The sequence below is a fragment of the Solea senegalensis genome, linkage group LG3 (assembly GCF_019176455.1).
Source record: "Solea senegalensis isolate Sse05_10M linkage group LG3, IFAPA_SoseM_1, whole genome shotgun sequence".
Taxonomy (NCBI): Eukaryota; Metazoa; Chordata; class Actinopteri; order Pleuronectiformes; family Soleidae; genus Solea; species Solea senegalensis.
In genome coordinates, this window is record NC_058023.1 from 29466294 (window position 1) to 29488325 (window position 22032).

The following is a 22032-nucleotide window of genomic DNA, read 5'->3' on the forward strand; positions in this document are numbered from 1 at the left end:
AGAGCTGTCACTTAAAAGTTCTAATACATTTATAATGACCTGTGATTCATTCAGAACCCCCACTCTCCCCCAGTACAGTTTTAATTACAAAAAACTCCCTGAACGAGAAATCACAGACAACAGGAGGAAGCGCTGACAGCTTAAATGCAATGATGTTACATAGAGCAAATAGTCAAGGCACATGACCCAACTTCATTTCTAATATTATTTGCCAGAAACACAAGTCTATCAACATGATCATGGCTCTCCTTTTATGTATAATATTACCAGCGGATGAGATCGGGCTCAGAGCGCACTGATGTCCCTGGCACACACACAGATATTCATGTGCCAGCTGCGGTTAAATCTCCAAGGTGCTGTCGCTGCTGCGGCTGCCTTTGCCTCAGTCACTCAGTTGTACAGGTCCCAAAACAGGACGTCTATGGTAAGAAATTGTACGAGCACCCTCTGCTGGATCCTAAGGGGTACTACTTCCAATGGTTATTGAGACAGCAGTGCCAAAACGGGTCATTACAGCTTGCTCGGGAACTTTACACCCCACATTTGAAATAATTTTTTTTTTTCCAGTCTGGTGGGTCAAAGGAACCCCCCCCGGCGGGCTAACTTTGGCAGACCTGGTGTAAACCATTCATTCTTGTCCACAGAGTATTACCATGAAACAGATAAGATATATTTTATGTTAAATATTAAAAAACAAAACACATCAGTATCAAAAAAGTATGAAAACATCAAACTGGGGACAGAGATTGAAATTGAAGACATCTGTGCAAAAGCATCACAGTAGAAAACACAACTTCCATCACAAACATCATCATCATTCATGTGTACATTTATTATTTTCATGAGCAATGGCTTGTGGGGAGTTACAGCGCTGTCGCAGCAGAAAAAGTGCTGCAGTCAGTTCGAGTTATGTTAGTGTCGATTGCATTCTCATATGTTTTCAATGTTTGTTTTTTTTCATAAAATATTTACATACGCACATGTATACACACAATGTTGCTAAATTTACATACGTGTTGCCTTGGAAACACTGAAGTAGGCTCTCTGCCAGCTAGCCAACACAATGGAATTATAGACACGTGTGGTAGGTGTGTGTCCGTGTGTCCGTGGATGTACGTGTGTGTGTTAGACACAGCAGAGGAATTGTGGGTATGTTCTCTTCATGTGCCGTTGCCTCTCTGTTGTCTCCCTGCCAAAATACAGATTGCTTCAAGATGTAAGAGTGAGAAAGAGGGCGAGAGGACTTAAAGGAGGAAAAAAAAAATGACAAAGTGAACAAAATGTGAAATAAAATGAAGTGAAGACATCTTGCTACTGCTTGCTTCACTGAAACCAAACCCTGACAATACACTGGAGACTCACAAATCAACAGCGCTGGCTTAAAAGACAACATCTACCTCCTCCAAGGAGACTATTTAAAACGAGCTAAAATGAGCTCAGTGCCATTACATGACTTTATTGCAAAAGCAACATGTTCTTGTGGTTTGTGTATGTGTCTGCAAGAAGCTGTTACATGCAGATGACTTGAGGATTGCACAATTTAACCAGAAGTCAGTGGAGTCTTTATCCTGATTAGATTGTTGGATTAGATTATACGATACACTATGTGCTCAAAAGTATGGACAGTCACATCATCATCAGCACTAGCATGCTTAAACATTCAATGCTGTTTGGGATGTAGAAACTGCAGGAATGTTTCCCCACTCAAACAAGGGCACTGGTGAAGGTTGGATTACGATTTCCCATAACTATGTGTCAATACAGCCTCACAAAACAAGGACTATGTGTGTGATTGTGTCTCATTAATACAGTAGCACACAGTTCAATCTTTATAAGAAACATCAGGAGAAGATGATACATCGCTCAGTCATGTGATTCTTCTGCTACGTTGATTGTCGAGCGTTTGTGGCTTTTACTGTGACCTTACCTTTACATATGATTAGTAAGATGTGTTGACTGTCGACAAAAACAGTGGTTAGTTGCAGCATTAGTACAGTTAAATTCAAGTTACTTCCAGGGTGATTTCTGGGAATAACACTGAAGCAAAGAGTTGAGGAAGCAGAACGGATTAAGTGGTTAGATCAGTAGGGACGACTTGGGCAGGGAAACTGAATGAATATGAATAAAACTCTCTTGTGGATCTTCACCTCTTGTTGAGTGGCCCTCAAGTAACACACTTAACCCCAGTTGCTTCAGTCAAGCTGCACAGAGGCCAACAATGGAGGACTGTGGTGACACTGGGCAGCTCCCGAGGGTTAGTGTGAAACATCATGACTACAAAGCAGAGGGGTTGTTGCAAAGGATGTTTTCTGCTCTTTTGACAATCTGCCCAGATTTTTGGATACAGCGCCAGTATCAATATTTTGGGAGTAAATATTTTGAGCAAATCTTCATTCAGAGACTCAGCTTCAGGGAAAATAATCTATAACTTTATTTGTCACAGACATCTTATTTTACTGCAGCCTTGCTTACATTAACACACTTCCCTCCACCTCTTTATCCCTGTGCTACTCTTCATTTTTTACCTTTTATATTCTCCTCTATTTTTGAGCGATAGAGTGGTGGCGGCACTGATACTGTGAATGCGTTTGGGTACCACACTGTGTGTGAGTGTGAACACCTGGCTTTGTGTGTCTTGTGTGTTTGTCTAGGTGAGTTTGTGGATTAGATGAAGCCCTATAAATCCATGTGTTGAATGCTTATTAACCCTGGTGCCCTTTACTGTGCTTTTAGTGTTTCAGCTTATTACCATGAGAATCTCCTTGCTCCATGTGTGCCTCTTTCTCTCTGACGCACACACATACACACGCGCAAAAGAGGTGGCCACACAATAGAAGAGCAATTCTAGAAGTGAAGGATGAAGAAAGAGTCTCTTTGCCATGTTGATGTACTCTGTTATTGTATCTAATGCCAAGTACCACATTTTTACACACAATCAAGGATATAAATCCTGCCTATCTCCATTTTCACAGGCACCTACTTCACCTCCATGTCTGTGCACAATCCCCTCTCTGTCTGCAAAGGCTCCGTGTCACCGAGCTCCACCTTCCCTTCCCTTACCCTTCCCTTACCCCATCAGCCATATTGGCTCAAGGCAGCCAGCAGGGACCCCGTCCCTCACGGCAGTTTCCTGCCAGCTGTAGAGAGATTGATGAATCACAGGTTCAATGGCAGCTTCACTGGGGTCTCTGAGAGAGACGGGCTCCATCGAACACCAAGCAAGCAGAACTAATGTGCTTGCTCTGGAGGAAAAGATGAAGCGATGGAGGGAAAGGTGTACATTTATATCGACGGGTAGATGGACAAATACACACAAATATGTCAGAAAAGTGAGGTGCAGTAGCTGATTTGGAGAAAGCAAAATCAATTTGTTGAACGACAGACTACATGGGCAAACATCACAGAGCGGAGGGTTTGATGGAAAGCAAGGCGAACAATGAACCCATTACTGGAACAGGCAGACCAGTGGATGAAAAACAAAGAGATTTATTATGATCAAGGTGCTGGATTAAGGTAAGGACAGATAGAGAAAGGGCAGAGGTAATGAATGACTTAGCATATAGCATGCCAGTTCTCTCTTTATTCATTTTTCAGTTAGCATTTATAAGAACAAGACAGACATGGCTTCTTCGTCATATTGGTCTAGGCTCATAACAGATGAACACTACGATGTCTACAATGTGCTGCCGCTGATATACAGTAGACTTGGAGGATGACATTTCAACCACTTCCTGGGGTCCTTGGGAAGCTTGACAACAATCTTCAAGAACTTGAAGGTGTCTGTACTAGAATGGTTGCAGTTGTGTACATTACCTTTGCATTTATGTGGCCACATAGTCTCCAACATCGCTGCTGCACTCGTAATTGTTTATTTTTAAAATTCCATTAAGTTTTTCCCCCCTCCAAATTGGAGATTGGTGTGTTTTACACAGGGAATACCAATCACTCTCTGACACCTAATAGCTAATGCTAATATTTAAATAAATGTATGTCTAGAAATGTTAATGCTAGATTTGGATGTAAGTTTATGGCATATGCTAAGGGAGAATAAATTGATTTTGCAGATGTTTGATATCATGGGAGAAGCAGCATTCTAACGTTATTAGAGGTAATCATAAAGCCTCTGAAACCTCTGCTCTATCTTCCCTTCCCTCTGTTCTCTCTCTCCTCATGTGTTTAATTCATTTTCAGCCTCCCTTTTCTTTGTGTTGTTGCTGTTTGTTCCGACACTGTTCTGACATTGGTTTGCCCTCATACAGGGACACACAGTGAAGGACAGGTATGATTGTGAATATGTTTCCATATTGAATTAAATTATCTCTTCATTCTTTTAGTAAAATCATGACATGTTATCGCCAGGTACTTTACAGAGCAAAGACAAAACCACACAAGGGTGGATCGCAAGATCGCACGGTAGCATAGAGAAGCTACTCTTTGTGTTTGTGTGTCTGCTTTTGTCATTGTGTTAATTCGGGCACAGTTTGTCCTCTACTTGGTGACGTATTTCTGTGTTTGGTCATCTTTGTGACATCACCCAGCCATTAGAACACTTCGCCCTCCAGATGTGCGTCCTATAGAGGGGAAAAAAGATTCAGGCTGTGGTGGCGACAGTTAGTTGAGAAGTTTGCTTACAGAAAATGCTAAAACAAATGTGTCTAAACATGTTGCCATTAAAGTAATAATGTGCTTTATTTGAACCCGAGGGAATTGTGTCACCGTCCAAGCAGTCTAAAACAGTGACTCATCAAATCTGGGATCTCCTGCTATGTGACTGGCATGTGAGTGTGGCACATTACTCCAGAGTGGACTACACGGTGGTTTTACAACTTCATACTGTTTAGTTTCTGCCGTGATGCTGATTTCATGTAGACTGTGTGCATATAACAAGTATTACGTTTGGTTTCAAATTTCATGCCAGTTTGTGCAGCTAAGCAAATTATAACAATGTGAGAATAGTTCATACTTACTGCTGTTTTTATAAGAATTATAGTTGTTTGTGCAGGCAGCAGAGAGTAAGCATAGAGTGTGATAATGACAAAGGGATGGAGTGTGAGAGCTGGTCCGGCCAGACTCAGCGGGGGGTTTACATCACAACACTGGATGGAAAGTTAATGAGAGGCCAACACAAACACACAGGCCGGGGGAAAAAAGTGCAACAACATCCCAAAGGGCTTCTCATGTAGAAAGAAGACACAGCTAAAACAAAGGAAGAAAAACAAAAGTTTGTGAGCGGCAGAGGAAGAAATTTAGTGTGTTTTTGGGATAGACTGACAACAGATTGAGGGGAGGGAGGGAGGGAGGGAGGAGAGAGAAAGCAGCATGTCCTTGTATCTTTGTGATGTAGTACTGTCTGGCCAAGCAGCGTATGTCTGTGCCTGTATGTTTGTATTTGTCTGACAGTCCAATATCCATTATCATTCACGGCTCATCATACACTGACTCAACACGCACACGCACACACGGACAGTGAAGCCAAGGGTAGAGAAGCGGCAAGGAGACAGTGAGGGACCTCATGAGAAACCAGACTAATAATTATATTACACCATTGTTGTCCCTCCCCCTCTGTCTTCCTATCTTTATATTCATGTTTTTCTAATGTGAATGGCTCACACTCACACACGTATAGTTAACCAGATTTTCAGTTTTACCAAAATTCCAGAACCAGAATCATGAAACAAACGTAAAAGCAGAAATATATAAGGTACTTTTATTCACCCCTAACAACTAAAGCACCCCAGAGCTGTTTTCAGAACATGAATCAATATTTTTTGGATGGTTGATGACTCTTTGAAGGTGAATACTGGATGGGGCAAACATTTGGGGTAAATATGTTGGGTTTTGGACAGCTGGGTCTAATAAAGCCCACATTTATTCGTTTTCTACAGTTTGTTCACAAGCTGTACATTACTGGATCATCGCAGCTGTCCATCGCCGACCTGTTGTTCCCTTTCTCACAAGTACAAGTAGCACCTCCTTATCTCTTTATTTTATGGCTACTTTCTGCTGTTCCGCAGACCTGAAAACGACCTATTGTTTTCTTCTGCTGTAGTAACTTTAATTGGACGTTCGTGTCAATAACAATAAACGTGTATGGATCTCGTTGAGAGAAGCTGCTTGTTTTTTAGATTGGTTACACAAACAACACCTCATCATTTTATATTACACTACTGCAAAGTCTAGGCAGCATCATTTTTATTCTAGCAGCCGTGATCAGGGTCACAAACAGCTCTATTTCTATCCCAAACCCAGAGGTTAATGAAATAAACATTGAAGGAGAAAGAAAGGTATTTTTATTCTTCATTTTGTCCACACCCCCCAATAAAATACTGAGATACTGCAGGGTGAACTCAAGAGTAGTCTTAAGTGCTTTAAAGGACACGTCAGTTCACACTTACCTAAGTAAGGATTTTTAAGTTAGAGTAAGGATAACAGTGATGAATGTGGTAAAAACAAAAGGTGGACACTCACACAACCCACACACCAGAGTAAGCTCTGAATCATTATGTTGTTGTACAAAAAAACATCCATACACAATAGTTGGACTTTAGCTGAATCACTAAAAGTGACCAAAAACACCAAAACACTTCTTTTTTTTTCCAATGTAACAATCTAGACAAAGTTTATGGAAGTTGGAACCATCGTCGTGACACCCAGCTGTCACAAATATCTTTCTTGCGCCGATAATGTTGTAAATGGTCAAGCACTGTTAGGGCAGGCAGAGACAGATGAAAGTTACATCATTCTAGTGTTTGATGATTAATTTTCCATTTGTGTAAACTTTCTTTTTTTTCTTTTTTTGTTTTAAACAAACTCATCTTTTATCTTTATTCCCTTACTTTTTTGTCTGTCTGTCTTCCATACCAGTTTTCTCCCCATTTACTGTCATTCTCTGTCCTCTGTCCGCACACCACAGGATTTCTTTATTTACTGTGTTGAGACACACACACACACACACACACACACATACATAGCGTGGCACATGCACAGAGGTGTCCCCTAATTATGCAGTATAGACTGGTGACTGTGGGTGTTGAATTTCTGTGAGATAGTGAGTTATGACTGAAGTGTGTGTGTGTGTGTGTGTGTCTTTTATGTGGTTAATGATGGCCATGTCTGTAGGGTATGTAACAGGGTCACAAGCTACATCCATTATGTTGCCCCCAACTGAGCTGAAAGGGAAAGTGTAGGTGGTGTGTGTGTGCGTGTGCTTTGTTATGCCTTTGATCTGGGAAATGCATACAGAGCGACAAACTGCTCAAAAACAGAACAGAGTGTCCGTCTTAATCCATGTGTCTTGTGAAAACTTATTCTATGTCTTCATACTTTTAAGCGAGAGGAGGAAAGAAAAGACGGTGTTCAACTCAGGATCATACAGTTTTTTTTGTTTTTTTTTAATCTGGCTTTGCTGTTGAATTAGGAACACTACAGACCCTTTTGTATACAGCGCAGAGCCCGGTGGACTCGCACAGCATCTCACAATGCACGAGGAGAGTGATGCTATCATAAGTTACGTTTAGGAAGAAATCATAACATGATGATGCCGAGTGTGCCTGACGAATAAATCAGCATAACCAGTCGGTGCAGCAGCAGCAGCAGCAGCAGCAGCAGCAGCAGCAGCAGCAGCAGCAGCAGCAGCAGCAGCAGCAGCAGCAGCAGCAGCAGCAGCAGCAGCAGCAGCATGAATGATCAGAGCCGAGTGAGTGAGAGTGAGCATGTCAGATTATATAAACTGAGTAAACTGATATTGATCAGCCGATTGTGTGTTGGTGTGCGTGTGTGTGTGTGTGACTTCAGTGCTCAGCCTGAATTAATGTGATGCTCCACAGGTTTTCTCAGGTTTTTTCCCCCCGTTGTGTTTTCTCCATCACAATCTCCCTCCCTCTCCACATTTTTTTAGTATCATATTGCACTCTTTTTTTTCCCCACTCTGTGTCTCTAACGTCCTGGTCTGTTTTTTGTACGTCGGTGAAACTGTCTCTTATTTATTGGGACCAGATGCTTGCGTTTCAATACTGATCAGTATCAGTTTTGGATATTAGACTCACAAACACAAGTTATACACGGCTGTAACATTTAATTGCTTGGTTGAGTTGTTGGCAGAAAATGAAGTGGTTTTGATGAGATATCCTGGAAGGGCAATGGATTCTGTGCTCTAATGTAATTTTAGGTTTATTATAATAACTATAATAGAGCATTTAGCTGATGCTGTGTTTGGCCACAACATGTGATGGACATTTTCCACAGTTTAGGAAGAATACCTACGTACTGCATAATGCAGCGGACAAACTCACATCATCACAGCTTTCGACAAGTGTCGAAAGCTGCTTATGCCACCTTCCCATGCTCGAGGGAGGTGGTAGAGTTTGGTTTTGTTGAGGTTAAAGGAGACAAAGTGACGAGATTTCCCGAGGATTTAATTTTGTTCCCATCCATTCTCGTTAATAACCTTGTCCTCCTTGTCCCCTTCAGCCGTTCTTTCCATCTCTCCTGTTTTGCTCTCCCGCTCGTTCTCACCTGTCAGCTAACACGTGCGAGAATAAAATCAAATACAGTATGTTGAATACCAGGAAAAAAACAAGTTGGTAACCTTTCTTTTCTGTCCCCTCACTACTCTTATCTTAATTACCTTCTTTTTTTTCCCATTTAACTTTTCACTGTCTTGAAGTTATATATTTGTCTTTTTTATTGCTTGTGGGTAACAGTGCTACTATGGTAACAGCAGGGGAGTGGGTGTTAGCAGCTAATCCTATTTGGGTGTCATGGTGGCATTGCTATGCCAGTGGGAGAGCTGCACAAGCTTTCTTCTCTTCAATCATATGATTCATCCCTAAGGATTTGGGAGGTCAGAGGAGAAGATACTTGGTTTTCACGGAAGTCAGAGTTCATTTAAAGCCATCGTTGTTGAGTTCCTGTTTCTGAACCTTTTATATATATGTATATATATATATATATATATATATATATATATATATATATATATATATATATATATATATATATACATATATGAAGGAACCAGAGACGTAATTGTCATAGTTTTCTGTTTTAGTGTGTCCATTAAAATTGTTTGTCATCCTGAGCAACATACTAAGTATGAAATCATTAGTTACTGGTCATATACAGTCACAGAATAGCTTCAGGGGAAGGTCACAGCCTATACCTTGTGTTTAAAATAATGAATATTTGCATTAAATTCAGTAAAGATATACAACAAAAACAAAAGGTTCCGTTTAGTTGACTTGAGCTTGCACTGTGAGTCTAATAGTCTTATAAGGAAACCATGTGTTGTTTACAGACGGGAACACCTGTTGTGTGGAATTATTGGCTTATCATTTACAATTCTCTTAAAGCAATGGATTCACACCTTAAAGGTAATTTTCTTTAACACACATGCACGGACACACATACAGTATATATACACACACACACACACACATCGACGCTCACACCGATATCAGTGTTTTCACATTGTATCTCTCCGTGTCCCTATTTTCACTCAGTCGTGCTCTGGTCTCGCTCTACTGGACATTAACCAGGGGAAGAATGATGGAGCAATTCTCAACACGTACACAAACACAGTCATTGAGAGGCAGGGATTTCCAGTGCTCTGCAGGGAGACGGAATGGTGTGTTTAGTTGTGATAGGAGCAATGCAACCCATTCAACATGGAGAGAGAGCAAAAGTGGATGAATGGCTTATTATCATCCTGGAGAAGCTTTGTCTCTGCAAGATATTTGAGATGTTGAGAAGAAGACTGCAAAAAAGCACCAAGACTTGCAAGTCAATTGTGTTTCATAAATGGTCATAAATCACTATCACCAAGAGCTAGCGTGCAAATCAGTTTTGCGTATTGCATCATTTGCCTTCTATAAATGGCCATTTGCAAAATATAGGGTTGATTTAATATACTGCACTATGCATTGCCTACACTCACACGGCTCTAGGTCCATCCTGCATCATATCAAAAGAGACCATAATGTCAGTACTGTGGGACTGACACACATGCACATCTGTGACAAATACAGTGTTTGATCTCAGTATGGAAAAAGCTAGGAGGCAAAATGCAGTCGCCTCTTGCATGCAGCAAATTGTCACTGTGTGTGTTGTTAATCGGGGCTGTTGATGATTGTGTAAGTCCTTCATCTATCATTTTTATGATTTTTTTTTGTGTGCAAAAAGACTGTGTATGTGCATGTAAGAAAAGAACACAATTATGCCCTATTATACGGAAGAGATGGCGTTCTAGGAATGTTGTAATTGGAATTGCTGGAATCTCATTTAGTTTGCCACTAGATAAAAAGCTGGTTGGTGATTCAAATGTAGACCTCATTCAGGTTGCCTATCAGCAAGTGTTTGATTACAGTCTTTTTCTGACACCAGGACTGTTCCCTTTTCTTTTATTTGTCTCTGTGATTGTTCTGTTAGTTCAACCCTTTCATTCAACCCACTCTTTCTCTTCCTGTGAATGTAGACAGGATAGTTGACTGGGAGCACAGGGAGAGACATGGAGAAGACCAACAAGGATAAGAAAGAGACCAAAGAATGAATGAGCTAACTATGTGGTCTTGTTATACAACCTGCTGCACTTTTTCCTCTTTTCTTTACGGTTTCTTTTACTTTTAATAAAAGATCAACCTAAGGGAAGTGATAGATGACTCCAACACTCGCACATACACATGCACACTCCATACCATGAGTCACACAGTGACTTTCAGAGTATAGTAATCTATCTTGTCCTTTCAGTTTAGTGAACTTTATGTGCTGCAGTGATCTGTGTGCTTATGTGTCACTTCACTTTGTATTCATTTGTGACACTGCTTGTGTCTGACTCCATATGCAAATCAGTGCATGTAAGAAGCAGTGTGTGTGTGTGTGTGTGTGTGTGTGCATAGAGAACTTCAAACAATGCAGCCAACTCATGTCAATCACCTCATGAGTATTTAAAGATCTGACCAAACCATTCAATACACTCACAATAGAGACACGTGTCAGGTGTCTGTGTTGATGGTGGTCATTTCATGTAGTTAAGGTTTTCACATAGCAAATTCTAGTATTTGTTACCTCTTCGGGACATGTTCTGGCATAAACACTGACCTTGTCAGGACCAGTCGTCCTCAGGGAGACCAGAACCTTGTCCTAATGAGGCAGAACTTCATTTCTGAGGAACTGGTCAAGTTAAGATTTGAGATGTGGTTAGGATTAGGCATTAACTTGTTATGGTTAAGGTAGGGGGTAGTGCTTTGTTTAGGCTGCCCAAATGATTGGAAGTCAATGCAATGTCTTAAAATGAATAGTGCAAACCTGTGTGTGTGCGTGTATAGAATCTTAAGCACTGACCACAGAGAAACCGAGAGGCAGAGTTTTAGTGAACAGAACATATAGGCTTTGATTTGATCATTTCCCGACTGTAAATTTCAATTCCAAATTTCCAAATTTCAAATCAATTCCTCAGCCGTTTGCCACAGGAAGCAAATATGACACCTTTGCAGGATTTCTCAGTCCCAGTCTTGTGGTCCCACTGCCCTGCATGTTTCGGATGTTTTCTCTGCTCCAACAGACCGGACTCAAATGGTCAGTTTGTCATCAAGCTCTGCAAAAGCCTGATAATGACCTACTCATTTGAATCAGGTGTACTGGAGCAGGGGAAACATCTAACACATGTAGAGCAGTGGGTCCCCTTTGAGAAACCCCGGATTAAAGTGTATGAGATGGTGTGTTGTGACATTTTGTTTGCCGCCAAAGTACATTTTCATAGTGTATACGTGAACAGCTTAGTGTGCTGAATCATTTTACACCTCATACTATTCAGGTCTTTTACTTTATCAGTGTGTGTGTGTGTGTGTGTGTGTGTGTGTGTGGTGACTGCACAGCATTGGTCTCATTGCCAGTGCGGCAGGAGGTAGAATAAGTCGTGATAAGTCAGGACAGACACACACACACACACACACACACCAGAATGCATTTACCTCATACAGGAAGAAAAACGAGTGTACTGTTCGCCGGGATGAATGAATGACTTTAAACCAAGAAAGAAAATCTTATTTATCTCCCATTTCATTTTGTATTTGTCTTTATACAGTATCTCGCTATCTTTTTTTTTTGCTATTTCTTGCTTTATATCCTCCTCCTCCACTCTCAAGGGTACCAGCTATCGTCCCCCCTTAGGCGCCAGGTAGCATACTCACCTTCTCACATTAATGCACACACTCACTAATACACCCCCCTCCCGGCTGTCTGTATGAGATGATTTATGCTCCTGTGTTCTTATATTTTTAGACCCATTTCTCAGTGTTTCTTCCTCTTCTCTCCTCTTCCTCTGTTTTGAATTCTTTCTTCTCGCTCTCTCTCTGCAATTTTTTTGTCCATTTTTTCCACACCTCATTCTTTATTTGCAGACATGTTTGATTTACTGTCAGGATTTTATTCTGTGGGTGTAAGACTGTGTGTTGGGTGATAGGGCCCTATATGTGAGTGGTGGTGACCTGTCCTGGGTGTTTCCTGTGTCTTCCTCCCTCTGGCTTCAGACCTATAGGTCAGGAAAAGCAGATTCCCCCTGGGGATCAATCAAGTATTTCTGATTTTGAGTCAGAAAAAAGCAAATCAATGAAACATGTTGGTAGTATAGCTCTGTGATTGTCTGTTTTCCCTGACACAGTTCACCAGGGATGGGGCTTGTTGACAGGGAGGCTGAACCTGGAGGTGGGCAGATTACAGGTTTCTTTGTTTGTGCATGTGTGGGAACAAGAGAAAGAGAAATTGATGAAGGAAGAAATAAATAGCTTCTGACATTTTCAGTGTGAGACAAGGACAAACTGAGAAAGCATGTGGCATTTTTTTTGGGTGAGATTTGTTGATGGAAATTCTATTACCAATTAATATTCCCCTTGGCCTTTTCACTGTCTTCAGGCCATGGATTCACACATGGAGTCACACCTTCTCCTCAAAAGCTGCCCTTGAAAAAAAATAGACAAAATGGCTTCAACAGGTAGCAAACACATTTGTTCTGTAGAAGAAGAAGAAATGTGTTTGTGAAAAGACAGACATAATGAAGTCACCAGTAAAACTAGTCAATAATTAATAGTTTTTTTGTGTTATTTTATAAATACCACAAATAAAATCCTTCCTTCCTTTCTTTCTTTCTTTCTTTCTTTCTTTCTTTCTTTCTTTTGGAAGTGACACTGCCTGTTGCCTGGAAACAGGACTTTGTGTCTTTAGGTAAACTTTAATACTCCGACTACCGGTGGAAACATGCAGGAAAAAAAAGGGAAAAAAAGCAATGGTTTTATAAACTGTGAGTGACTAGAGCAAGTCGTCTTTCAACATGAAAGTCGAGGATTCGATTCTACATGCCACCGATCAAAACACTTAATCCCAAGGGGATAATAATAATGATAACAATACATTTTATTGTCGGTGCCTTTCTCGACACTCGAGATCACATTACATACAATGCAAACACATAATAAGGATGTGAATGGGTATGAAGTTTACATTTTTTAAATATTGCAGTCTAATATGGCCACACGGTGGTGCATGTGGCTAGCACTGTTGCGTTAAAGCAAGAAGATTGCCCGTAGGAATTCCGGTTCGGGCCTTTCTGTGTGGAGTTTGCATGTTTCCTCCCACAGGAACAAAAACATGCAGAGGTTCATTGGACATTCTAGATTTACCATCGGCGTGAGTGTGAATGATTGTTCATTTCTGTACGTGTGCTCTGCGGTGGACCAGCGACCTGTCCAGGTCTGGTGGCCTCCGGGACCCTCATGTGGACGATAAAGCGGTAGAAGATGGATGGACGAATATGATTTCCTAATAAAAGACAAATGTGTCTCAGCTGCAGCACATGGTCGCATTGTATGTTAAAGTTTATGGGTTGTATGGTTGTTGTTTTTTTAACAGGTCAGATCCATAATAAAACCTTACTCTTTCCTTCTGTCTCGCAGTCACACACACATGCACATGCACGTCCACATAAGTGTAATCTTTAATCAAACATAATCCTTATCCAGAGGCTGATAGATTGGAGCTTAGGTTTGTTAATGAGACTTGAGAGGTTGAACGTGGCAGCGTAAATCAAACAGTGCTGGTGGTGGCCTCTAGGATTTTGATCATATTAAATTGGTGCGTTAAACTCTTTTTCTGACATAATAATTTTATCCATCAAATGATATAATTTCAGCTGTCGGTGCACACTGTGGCAAAAGGCTGAATATTCCTCTTTGTTTTGTAGGTGTACTTACATTGTTGTGTCATCCTTCGTTTCTGCATGACATGTTAAATAAGCACTCATTCTCATGTGTTAAGTAACACATTAATATACCTTGTAGCATCCCAGTAATCCCGCTAGGGTGGATTGTTGTTTTGGCAAAACATCTGGATTTCTGATTCCTGACCTGAATATAAATAAAAATATCATTTGACTCCTTTGTAATGAAGAAATAATAAATGTTAGAATCTGCCCTGTTGTTTTTCTATCCCAGTGTTCATTCTTTATTTATGCTTTGAGACCTGTTTGACCATGTAATGCCAGTGAGTGAGACGGCAGATGGTAACTAAAAAACATGATTCAACAGAAAAATCTACCCAAGGAGCAAACAATATGTTTTCCTCTAAAAGAAAAAAATAAATAAAAGTAGTTCATCTCACTTATTTTGCCCACCCATATTAGAAACTTGTATCGACACTTTTTACTGTTTAGGTAGTCATTTATGAGGTTGTTGTGTATATTAGTTCAAGGATAAACTTAATTACTGTTATCAACTTTGAATAAAAGTCTTTATTTGTCTCCATTCTGTAGCAATTAAACCAAATTTCAAATTCCACCATTTTTTTTCCTCCAAAACCCACCAAGTAAATATATATTAGACCATAATTAGAGTTGTTTACCTTTTTCTATATGCTGTACACAAAGTGTGGGTGTTTTGTTTTTCCGGTCACATTTTGTAGCGAGCTGCAGATTACATGATGTTGTCACACACGCAAACTTTCAAATTCGACTTAAGTTTGATTCTAGAAACTGGTGATAATGGATCACACACACACACACACACACACTTTCACACACTTTCACACATGTACAAGAACACAACGCACATAGTTGTGTTTTACACCTTGTTTTTAACATAAACAACAATGGTATACATTTGTGCACACACAGACACACACTAGGAAATACACATGCTGTCAGACGAGTAGTAATTAGAACCATACAGGAGATATTCTGGGTATAATATTAATCTGTGTGTGTGTGTGTGTCAGAGAGAGAGAGAGAGAGAGAGAGGCTGTTGCTGCTGTCGTTGCTGCAGCCCAGTTTCCATGGTAATGTTGGAACCCATCTTCGTCTCTATGGTAACTTCTGGTTGGCAAACACAGAGAAAGAGAAAGAAGAGCGAGAGAGAGAGTGAATGAAAGAGCGAGATGAGGGAAGAGGAGGAATGACAGAGTAAGAAGAAGCAGAGGTGAGGGATGAGAGAGATGGAGAGAAAGAATTAGGAGTTTGCAATGACATAGTCAAGTTTTGACAAACTCTACTTAAAAGCCTTTTTAATAGTTGACCATTTCATCCTAAATCCTACATGATGGAGTATATGACTTAGATGTTTTTACCACCTAACCTGAAGAATAGCTTATGTCACTCTTTGTTTAGCAGGTTTTCATTTGTAGCTGACTCATTAGACCACATTGAAATAATCACCAAAAGTTGAAAATAAGTTGAAGTAAACCCACACTTTATTACATGTTTGTTTTCTCACTCCATTTTCTTAGGTGCAGTATAAATCTTTCCAAACCTGCATTATTTACCTGCTGCCACACTTTGATTCACTGTTGTTGAGAGCTCTAAATACAGTAAATGGCAGTTTGGCACAAATGAATTGATTTCGGAAACAATTGTAAGTTGCAGCCCATTCTTTTGGCAATGATGACCGAGACCTGAATTACAGTTTAACCCTGAACACTTTTCTCTGTGGATAATGTGTGAGAAAAACAATCCGTTTTGAAATAATAACAAATGTTACTCCAGTGGTCTTGTGTTGTGATGGTTACATTTTTGGTTGTTTGTTTACGTCTTTTTTTTGTCTTATCCATCTATTGAAGTTGGTATGAAAGAAGAAACATGCACTGGACTGTGATGTGTCGGTGGAAACTTTCAAAAACAGCTTAATGGCTAATCCTGTTTTGCAACACACACACACACGCACACACATGCACAGAAGGTCATAGTGAATGGAAACATTGTTCGCTGTATGGTAAAATGTCGATACTATAATCTGATTGGCCTAGCTGATGGATAGGTGGTTTGCTTGACCTATCACAGATAACTGAATTGTTGCTCCCACATACTCACCTTTCTGTCATTCTGTCTGCCTCCTCCTCTTGCTCAGTCTGTCTCTATAGTCTCTCTCCATCTATCTCTCTTGCATTCTCTCTCGGACATCTTTTCTCTTTCAAATCACTCAGTAACCAGATTAGTCTTTGCTGCCCCTTATGGATTTTATCCTTCGCGGGTCTGTATGAACGGAAGGGAAGGAGAAAGAGAAGTGTGTGTGTGATTGCGAGTGTCAGGCTGAGCTGTTCCTACCATATGCTTTTCTCTGCTTTATTCTTCCGAGCGCCGCACTGTCTGCCTGTCATCAGCAGATACCCTACCTGTGTGTGTCTGTCTGTAATGTGTGGTGGACAGTCACTCTGCAATACAAATTCTGAATATTAAAACTATCGATTCATGAGCCTCTGAAACTGACTCACACGCACAAGAGGGAAAGAGAGCTGGGTGGTTTCATGTGAATAGAGAAATAGAAATGGATTTGAATTCAAATGAAAGGAGTTTAGAGCCAGCGAGTCAGGAGACAAAGTTTAATACAATTTCCGAGCAGCCCATTTACAGTACAGCTGTCTTCCAGACTATCTTCAGTATTATGTCGTTCTCTGCTCTCTCAAGCATTTCCAAGTGTGGGGGGAAAACACTTCCAATTTGCAGTTTTTGTGATAATAACAGCATTAGGAATATCGAAGAATAGCTGAACTTACATGAATACACAAGTTCTATTTGATTCAGTGCAAGTATAAACACCCTTGTAAGCTTTGTGCAAGAAAATTAAGTTCCCAAATGGGACAATGATACCACAGCTGTTGTGTCAAAACAGTGGTTACATTAATATGAGTGTCTGTGTGTGTGTGTGTGTGTGTGTGTGTGTGTGTGTGTGTGTGTGTGTGTGTGTGTGTGTGTGTGTGTGAGTGGCCTGGTGGTAGTGGTAGTCCGCACAATGCTTCTCCATGCTGTTTTTTTAGCTGGACTAGCTTTAAAGCCACATTAGCGTGAACATCAAATGTGAATACAGCAGCTGTATACATGAGCTCACCCAACACTAACATGGACTTTTAAAGTTAACAACCCCCCCCCCCTTTGTTTTTACAAGGCAGTAAAGACACATATTTAACAGTAACTCATTTTGAGAACTTAAACTTCGTGTTACATATTCAGCGTCTTGAAAATGCCATTTAAAAGAGTAATAAAGTCACAATTTATATGTATTTGGAATTTGGAAACTTATGTTTGTGCTGTGTACGTCTCTTGGACACAAAGAGATGCTCAGTCCCTTCAGACACAGGTTGAACTGGTCCTTCACAAGGGAGCTGTAGTCTAATGAGACCCTAACTGACCTTGTGTCCCAAGCCCCTGACCCTCTGTGAGTGTGTGAAACAGGGAATAAGTTTAATGGGCACTGGTTGGCTCTTAATACATTTTCATATTACAGGTATGTACTAGAAAGCTAGAGCGAGGCTGCTACTGTTTTGTTTTATGCAGGCTCTACACAGTTTTGCACCATTGCTTTGATCCAACTTCAATTTTTTTAGCTTGGCAAGGATGAGAAGGAAGATGTGAGAGACGATAAAGTGGATGAATCATTTCTTTGAAAGTTTTCAGTGGCCAAAAAGTTGTATAATCTCTCTTGCGCACACGCTCTCTCTCTCTTGGGGCCATTTCAGGACATTTCCCAGAACCCCGTTTGGCAGGGGTCATTACTATGACAACAGTCTAAGATGAACCCTGTAGCGAAAGAGTTGCGTGTGTGTGCATATACATGTCTGTAGTAGGCTGTGAGGACAAATTTTGATTCAAACCTGTCTTTGTGAGGACATTTTGTCAGTTCTTCACAACTCTATTTTAGGTTTACGGTTAATAAATGGGTTTCAGTCAGGGATAAGGTTTTGTGAAGGCTGTCCATATGAATGGAAGTCAATGCAAGTCCTTAAAAGGATAGCTGTGCGAGCCTTGTTTTGTGTGTGTACTGTATGTGTTTGTGTTTGTGTGTGTGTGTGTGTGTGTAGGACAGGAAGAGAGCTGCTGTGTCTAAATAATCCAAATGCTTTGATTGTGTACTTGATTACAATTTAGACAAATAAAGTTTCTCGCAAAAGTAATTACGCATAAGAAAAGAAAATACACACATACAAAGATTAACAGCACAATGTCTTGTTCTAGCTAATAAACCCAGAGAGGTTGAGTAATGATGGATGTGTGTTGCTAAGCCCAAATATCTTACAGCACAGTATGTTATCCTGTTAACAGTATTCACTTCCATATGTAACTTACTCATCTTATTATAAATATGACTCACCCAAAGCCTTTCCTCAGTCTTTTTATAATGTTTCTCCACTCTGTCATAATAAGACTTTCTACATCCTGCCCTGTGGGACAAATAAATGGACCTGTCTTATGTTTTGTGTCTTTTTCCACAGGAACGTGTGGAGTATCTGTTCCTCATCATTTTTACAGTGGAGGCGTTCCTGAAGGTAATAGCCTATGGCCTGCTCTTCCACCCGAACGCCTACCTGAGGAACGGCTGGAATCTACTCGACTTCATCATCGTAGTCGTAGGGTGAGTGAACGGAGGCACAGAGAATTGAACAAAGCTGTGAAATGTTGTTAAACGGTCCTTTAATAGTCCCAGTGAATTTATTCAGTTTGATAGAAGACGTGTCAGAGATACCGAGCTCTGCATGAATGTAATTGATCGATTCTTGCCAGGATTTTAGGAAAGGTGCTGGCACATTTTTAAACGGCAGCACATGATGTGCAGATTCATCACAGTGATTTGTTGTCATTATGGTCAACAAATGGAACTACAGCCAAGGCAAATGACAGCCTCTGTCTGATGTCAGATGTTTTCATAATGCTGACCTCTTTAAAAACTTAGCTCATAGGTTCTCTACGTTTCTGAAAGGTATCGCTCAGTTTATAATGATATACTAACTTCACAAAATCTCAGTCTGCTTGCACACGATGGCCAACAGGGGCATCAGAGTCTTTTTGTGCTTGACAACTAAATGAATGTCTGTAATTTCTTAATTGTACCTCAGAAATATTCAAGAAACAAAATATTTGCATTAAAGCAAGCTTCTTTTACAGTCAGTCCATAATAACGCTGCATTCAGCTTTGTAACACAGTGTTTTGGTGAAGCTTAAACTGATTAGTTTGTTAGATGCTGATAGCAAAGCTGTGCTCTGCTTTTCTTTATCTGCAACTCAGCAGCACCATTGCCCATCTGCTAAACCCTCTGCCTGTGGATATCTGTGTGTGTGTGTGTGTGTGTGTGTGTGTGCGCGTGTGTGTGTGTTTGTGTGCGTGTGTGTGCCCCGCTTGCCAGCTGTGCTTTGAGTTCAGTGTTGTTGGCACAATAGCCAGTGGACCTGAATGCTATAAAAGTGGTCTAATTGACCGTGTGTGTATGTGTGTTGTTAGAGACAGACAAAGACAGCCATAAGGCCTGTAAGGAGGCTCTGTGAATGCTTATACTTTACTCTCATTGAGTCTTGAGTCAAGTGTTCGCTCACATTATCCTTCACCGAGGCCTGGTTCACACTGGATGTGTGACGTGTGCCGGCTGTGTGTCTTGCTCGCGTGTGTGTGTGGACTTTAGTTTTTGATTTATGTCCGACAGGAATCATTGTGTACTTTTTGTTTACTCAGATGGACAAAGATAATCTGGCTTCCACCCTAATAGAGCTGCTAAAATACAATATATTGTATGTGTTCAGATTCAGTCTAGACACTAAAACTACTGTGAAATTTCTTGCTGGGAATGGCACACGTCAGGTGAAACACATGTGGCTGAAAGTAAAAAGATGACAGAGTGCTGCAGCTACGCACATGCCACTCGTCCAGTGTGAACCAGGCGTAGTCGAGACGCGTAGACACACACACACACACAATCGGCTAGTCTCTTAGTGCCAGTGCCCCTGGCATTAACACAACATTTAACACTCTTGTGCTGTTATCTACTCTCTCTGTCTTTGTTTGAAGTATCCCTTTAATAGTGACTCAGCATTATTTGACACACAATAATGCTGCATTTGGTCCCAGCAAGGAAAATGTTTTTTTCCTTGCAACCAGAGCGAGACGGAGGTCAGGAGCCCAGACACAAGGTGCAGATATGGAATTGGTAAGGTTTAGTGTTGTGCTCAAGAATGCCTTGCCTCCTGAGGGTTGGTGCTTGCTGTTTTGGGAGATTGAAGCAGGGTGACCTTCCAAATGGCTCTTCCGATGTAGCGTCGAAAAAATGTGTGAAAACCAACCCACACAACAGGTGTGTCACAACGAACGCACATCACGAATGATGCACGTTGCAAAGAAAAATGTGCACCATATGGGCACAACAGCATTGTTTTTGGTTGTGGGAAAGGTGTGGGAAAGGCCACTTTCCTCTTTTGTCTTTTTACTTTTTCCAAATAGCCAAGTCAGCATAATTTGTATGATGTGACCACATCGTCCGTCATATCGTTATTGTGCGCCACACACAGGGATGTGTCAAGACAAGGCTATTTTGAGGAATTAACAGAAAGAAACGTCGTCTTCAAAAGTTAATGTTCAGCTGCAGTGAATCTCAGTGTGTGCATGAATTATTAAAGCTTTTCTCTGTGCCTTTATGCACCTCATTTTCATCCTGCCTCCGTGTTTGCGTGTGTGTGTAGATGGGAAGTGACAGAGTTTACTCGCTCTGGCATCAAAAGGGGTATAAAAGAGCTTGTACCTGGTGATGTGCAACCTGAGAGGGACACACACATGCATGCACATTCACACAAATGCTATACTCTTGCTGCTGGTATATGTACCCAAGAGTAGATAATACTGAGAGTTAAATATAGCTTTAAAGGGCAAACGTTTCACACATACAATTATCTCTTGTACTTTTACAGACCAAATAGAGTCATTAATCACTAATGATTATGTAAAGTCATTTCAGCAAAGCTATTGAAATGTAAAACGTTTGATTTTGTTAGTATGTTACACACCGACACTGTTGTGTTGGGATGGTGACGTCATGTTGGCTGTACTATAAAACCTTGCAGCCTTTATCCGTTGTCTTTATGAATGTACACAGTTGGCAGCGTCCTTAGCTCTGGATGTACACAAGCCATGATGTGGTGCTACGTTCAATGGTTCTAATTATATTTTCACACCCCACCACATCGACAACATGCTGGGTGAAAAGCTTGTGGTGCAAATGTATGGCTACTTGACATGCTTTTCGAGGGAGAAAGAGAGAGAGAGAGAGAGAGATCTAAATTGAGAGGGAGGTAGTGCAAAGTACAGAGGGGTGATGTGTTTTGAGAGGTCTTTTCAAGTGGCCATTTCATCTGTGCTAATTGATAATTCTCCATGACTAATACACAGCTGACTGGCCTTTGAGCCGCACTAGCTGGATAATGGCATTGTATGGTGATTTCTCAAGGATCTCGGAGAGATGGAGAGAGGAGGAGGAGGAGGAGGATGGGAGTGATAAGCTCAGCTGGACGTACATAAATTCACGTTTGTGAGCCAGTCATGCCAAAGAGATGCCTGTAAATTATTTCATAGAATATAATACAACTAACAAAACCCTGCAGCATAAAAAGACATTTAACCCTTTTATTAATATTATGATGTGTTCACTTGGTACTGAACAGCAGTATACTGCGTGGACATTACTCAGAGCATGTTGGACAGTGAGTCTGACTCATGGTGGATGATGAGGGTGTATAACGTGTGG

At 40.8% G+C, this 22032-nt stretch overlaps 1 protein-coding gene across 1 annotated transcript in view; it reads left to right on the top strand.

Annotated features, from left to right (window-relative positions):
* The window catches only part of cacna1c (calcium channel, voltage-dependent, L type, alpha 1C subunit), a 147532-nt gene that overhangs the window by 71878 nt on the left and 53622 nt on the right, over positions 1-22032 (top strand). Inside the window, exon 4 of the mRNA XM_044022299.1 lies at positions 18742-18881. Within this exon, the coding sequence (XP_043878234.1) occupies positions 18742-18881 (140 nt within the window). The remainder of the gene's footprint in view (positions 1-18741; positions 18882-22032) is intronic.